This window comes from Pyrgilauda ruficollis, unplaced genomic scaffold (assembly GCF_017590135.1).
Source record: "Pyrgilauda ruficollis isolate IOZ18807 unplaced genomic scaffold, ASM1759013v1 scaffold161, whole genome shotgun sequence".
In the NCBI taxonomy this organism is placed as follows: domain Eukaryota; kingdom Metazoa; phylum Chordata; class Aves; order Passeriformes; family Passeridae; genus Pyrgilauda; species Pyrgilauda ruficollis.
This window is the reverse complement of record NW_024514876.1, coordinates 130,460-135,693: the sequence shown is the minus strand read 5'-3', so window position 1 is coordinate 135,693 and position 5,234 is coordinate 130,460. Positions and strand designations below refer to the sequence as shown.

General features: G+C 37.6%; 1 protein-coding gene across 1 annotated transcript; it reads left to right on the top strand.

The window, feature by feature from the left end:
- The first annotated feature begins 2,256 nt into the window (after nucleotides 1-2,256).
- LOC121351103 (olfactory receptor 10C1-like) lies at nucleotides 2,257-4,303 on the top strand. Its single transcript, XM_041462978.1, has one exon. It carries the CDS (start codon nucleotides 3,098-3,100, stop codon nucleotides 4,106-4,108), a length of 1,011 nt encoding a protein of 336 aa, XP_041318912.1. The 5' UTR covers nucleotides 2,257-3,097; the 3' UTR covers nucleotides 4,109-4,303.
- The last annotated feature ends 931 nt before the right edge of the window (nucleotides 4,304-5,234 follow it).

Here is a 5,234-nt window from a genome sequence, read left to right as displayed (position 1 = left end):
GGGTTCTGCACAATGGCTCATAAATTCTGCATTCCTTGTGTCCAGCTTCAGCAACAGATCCCTCTTCCAGGTCTGAGACCATTGAAGCATATCAAAGTTGATTACAGTTATTCTAGCAAAACTTAAAGCTTCAGGAATTTTCCCAAGCTGTGTTCCCACTGTAGCAGCTTATGACAAACCTTGCTGAATGTTGGCTACAGTGGCATATGACAGAGAGAAAAAATACACTGGTTATGATTAATTAAAACAAGTAATTAGAAAATTTAATTAAAATTATTCATTAGAAAATATATTTGTGAAGTTCTATCATTTCTAATACCATGCAAACAGACACTCCCTGATCTGAGGGCAGGAGCAGCAGGCATGTCCAGGCCTTCACATGGAAGTGAGAGTCACAAGCGTCACGTGGAAGAAACCAAAGAGCTTCCAACACCTTTTTCAGCAGCAAAGCATATTTTACTGAATAAACCTGGCAACACAAAATCTAAAAATGTATCAGACTGGCAACCAATCATGCTGTAGAAGGGCAGTCCCACTTTTGCGTGGTGAGAGCTTCTAGCACCCCTCCCTAAGGTGTGTGAAGATCCCTCCCTTGAGTAGGGAAGCCCCTTGAGGTCACTTCTCATGGCTGAGCAAAATAGGTTTGCTCATGCTTGTTGCATGGGTAACATCAATCTCTACTTAATAATTGTTTTGCTACATTTAATATAATTGCTTCTCTATTGCTTCAAAAATAGTGCAGTATACTTTACTGGTAGTTATGGCTACCTATGCTATGTAGCAAATAATTCTGATCAAATTATTTTGCTTAATCATTGCAATAAGTTTAAATAAATACTTCATTTTATTATATAAATATATTTGCTTTGCCATCTTTAATCCCTTCGGACAAAGTTGTCTACACACCCAACACATGGAGAATAGAGACATTTGATGAGTAACCCTAAACCACACTTTAATATCTGAGTTCAGGCAATCATTCTCTGGATGGGGTCCATTCCAGGAAAGAATTACCTAGTGAACACAGATAATCCCACATATTCTCCACAGTACCACGCAAAAAATACTAAATAATGTAGATTGCACCCCAGAAAATAACATTTGTCCCAGGCATGTTTCAGGTGTAGCAGGTTTTTTTTCAAGAATACAAAAATATCTTGGTATTGATCTTCTATTCCAATAATCCATTTTTACTTTCATTTTTACTTTACTTTTTAGGCTGTAAATCTCCCTGAAAGAGAAGTCCTACCTTTGTAAGTGCCAGAGGACAATAACATCTGGAAGAAGAGACAGAAGAATGAAATAAAATAAAGTAGCTCACCTGCCAGTAGGAGAAATCTGTGGTTAATGTTTTTGGAAAAGCCACATCACAAATCTGAAGTATTTCTATCTGTGTTCCCAGAGGAAAAGAGTCTGGTGGGTATTGGCTGCTGCAGTTGGAGGAGTCAGTTATTTTCTTCTCATTGTTTAGGTACAGCACAACTCTTTCCCTCGTTCTCCTGTTAGAACAAACTGTAAAGAAAGACCTACAGAGCACTTGCATGTCTATTTGAATCTGTTATGTTTTGACCTTTCATGTCTTGGGCCTGATCTTGCCTGAATTAAGGGATAAAAATTTGATGTGGAGACAAACTACAAAGAGAAACAGGAAAATGGCTTTAAAGGTTTTGCAGGAGGAAAGAACATGTGCATAACTCATGTCTAACTCTGGTTTTATTATTTCCTAATTAATGGTGCGGGAAAGGCCTCCTATGGGAGAACATATCATACCATCACAGAGGTCCTTCAGATTTCTCAGAGATTTTCCTCTGTGGATAATAATTTCTGTTTAATTAAACAAAGATACTGCACTTTCAAGCTGTCACCATACAGAAGACACATCACATTAGGTGGTTCTTCCCTATAAAATCACTTTCTGCTGTTCACAGGATATGATGTGATGCAGAGGCCACTCCAGAGTCAGTTACTAAGGATAAAAGTGGCAAATACAGTCCTACAGCCAGGGGAAAAAGGATCAGACTGAATGAGATGTCTTAACACTGGAAATGTGAGTATCAGCCAGTAATTCAACTTTTAATCAATCTGTTTGGCCTTGAAAGGGGCATGGTGGTGAGAGAAACAATGTGGGGTTGCTGATGGATCTGAATAAGAAGCCACACAATAAACCAAACAACAGCTAAATAAAAAAGATATTTTAATAGAATACAATAAAAATTAAGATTTTTAATGAGTGAATATTTTGTCCCTTATCCCCAGATGAATGTGGACTGCATCTTTGCTTCACCTTCACATTTTATTGAGAAAGCAGAAGTATTATAAGCCTGTGTGGCAACTCTGTAATTAATTTGGCTGCATTATGAAGTAATAGTAATTACTGCAAAGTAAAACCAGATCTTGATATTTCTGTAGATATCTGGGTGTGTATAGAAATGCTTTCCAAGCTATGTAAAACTAGAGGCGGCTGTGAGTCAACTCAAACACATGCATCATGTTTATCCAGCCTCTAACAACCATTCCTTATTGCTCCAATCAGCACTAGCCAGTCTCAGTGGACTTTATAAATACACATAAATACAGTATAAAGAGCTGTGGAAAAGCCTCTCTTCTGCTTCACTGCAGAGTGCTCAGAGTTTAAAGCTTTTCTGGAGACCTCATAATTTAGGGTTTTTTTTCCCTTCCTTGTCTTCCACCACACTGCACAACAGGTAAAAGAGAAATTACCTTTGTTTTATTCAAATATTGCTACTGATGATTTTGGCACTTGAACTGATTAGCCCATAAAAAGATGTCTGCCATAATTTTTTTTCTTTTTCTACAGGGTAAAAATGCTAGCTGAGCATTTGAAGACAGTAGTGAATATGCAAGCTTTGAAGGCAATGCCATGAAAGAAGAATCTGTCAAAAATAGAGACAAAAATAAAGGCATAAGGCTGCCTTATTTTCTTTAGACATTTTTATAATCTGTTCAGAAGATCTTTTCACATAAATTCCAGTCATCCTTTTGTCTGTTCAGGCAGGCAGTTGTTTTTGATTGCAGATTTGCCTGGCTGTTTGCAGCTTCATCTAAAACAAAGAGTTCTACAAGGCACCAAAGAAGGATGATCCTTGGGAACCTCAGTGGACTGAGTGAATTCAGACTCCTGGGTTTTTCTGGAATGTCTCATTTGCACCCTTTGCTCTTTGTAGTTTTATTGTCTCTTTATATTCTCACCTTGATGGCTAACACAGTGATAGCTTTCACAATAAACACTGACAACACCCTTCACACCCCGATGTATTTCTTCCTCACTCAGCTGTCCTGTTTGGATATCTGCTATTTATCAGTCATTATCCCAACCATTCTGGAGAACCTGATGGTGGGAACAGTAAGTATTTCCAGGACAAGATGTGCAATGCAAATGTTTTCCTTCCTTTTCTTCGGGGTTGCTGAATGTTTTCTCTTGGCTGCCATGTCCCTCGATCGTTATTTTGCAGTTTGCCACCCCTTGCATTACACAGTTATCATGAGCAGCAGGGTCTGCAGGAGCCTGGTTGCTGGGAGTTACATTTGTGGGGCTGCTGTGGGCTTAATTCACACCCTCATAACCTTCAGCTCACCCTTGTGTGGCTCTACCATCGACCACTTCTTCTGTGAGATTCAGCCCCTGCTGGACCTGCTCTGTGGCAACACCTTCCCAAGAGAGCTCCAGGTCATTGTGGTGGCTGTCTTTGCTATTCTCAGCCCTTTCTTACTGATCCTTTATTCTTATATTCATATAATTTCCACAATTCTTCACATGGCATCAGCTGAGAGCCAGCAGAAAGCATTTTCCACTTGCTCCTCACACCTCTTGCTTGTGACTCTGTTTTATGGCACTGCAGGCTCTGTGTATCTGAGGCCAAAATCCACCTACTGTGCATCTGTGGATAAATTCCTCTCACTTTCTTATTCTGTGCTGACTCCTTTATTGAATCCCATCATTTACAGCTTGAGGAATAAGGAGGTGAAAGAAGCCCTGAAGAAAAAATGGAGAAAAACTAATTTACTGTGGAAAAGAAATGGAAGATTTGGGGTGTTTCAGGTGTTTGTACTGGTATTTTTCACTCTAAATTCTTGTTCAGTGAAATGAATTTCCACATACACTTCAGCTTTTGGGGAGGAAAGAGGGAGAAGAGTGGAGATTTTCAGCTGTAAGAGGGAGTGTTAGAAGCTATGTTAACATTTTGGAAGGGAACTTCTTCCACATACTTAAGAAATTCTTGACTAAATAAACCTTTTCTTTTTTCTTTTTCTTCTTCTTTTTCTTTTTTCTTTTTCTTTTTCTTTTTCTTTTTCTTTTTCTTTTTCTTTTTCTTTTTCTTTTTCTTTTTCTTTTTCTTTTTCTTTTTCTTTTTCTTTTTCTTTTTCTTTTTCTTTTTCTTTTTCTTTTTCTTTTTCTTTTTCTTTTTCTTTTTCTTTTTCTTTTTCTTTTTCTTTTTCTTTTTCTTTTTCTTTTTCTTTTTCTTTCCTTGCTGTTTTTCAGAAACTTTAAAATTGTGTTTTACACTCTTCTGACTTTTTGAAAAGAAGAGTAATATTCAGGAGCCTGATTTTGCTGAAAGAACTGAGAAGAATAAGTTTTCATCTGTTTGCATTTATTTCCCAAAAATGTTTAGTAAATTTGTTTGGGGAAAGGAGAGGACATAATTCAAGCTATAATATGGAGCCCAGAAAATTAGTGAGTACTGATTAATAATTCTGAGACTGTTATTGGGAAAGAAAAAAAAAAAAAAAGATGTGCAAAATTGCATTCCTGCCCAATTTCCTCAAAGATATTTCTTGAATTTTAGAGAAATTGTTTTAAACATGTTAGACCAAGTCTAGGCATTTGAAGAACCTAACCACTGTAAAGCTCTGCAACTGTTAATAAAATTCTTTATATTAAATCCTCAAAACTGAAATTACATTGGAAAGTTAAGGACATGAATTCCAACAGCAAGGTGGTTTTGGGCAGCTGGGAGATCCTGACCAGTATTAACCCCAAAATAACCAATAAGCAAGGGCCCAAAGGATCTCTCTACAGGAGAATTTGTTTGATTTATGTGACAAACAACAGATAAGCCCTTGTGGGGGGAATGCCCTGTACACAACCTCCTGTTGGGATGTTGGGGGACACAAGACAGATTATGAACTTTGGGTCTGCTTAGCACAAGAGATTTGGTAATAGGATAACGTGGGAATAGCAAACAGAACTTTGAGGATTAAATCAAGACTGC

Excerpts from the sequence above, each read along its gene's own strand:
- LOC121351103 (XM_041462978.1), top strand. The coding sequence starts at position 3,098 with ATGATCCTTGGGAACCTCAGTGGACTGAGTGAATTCAGACTCCTGGGT.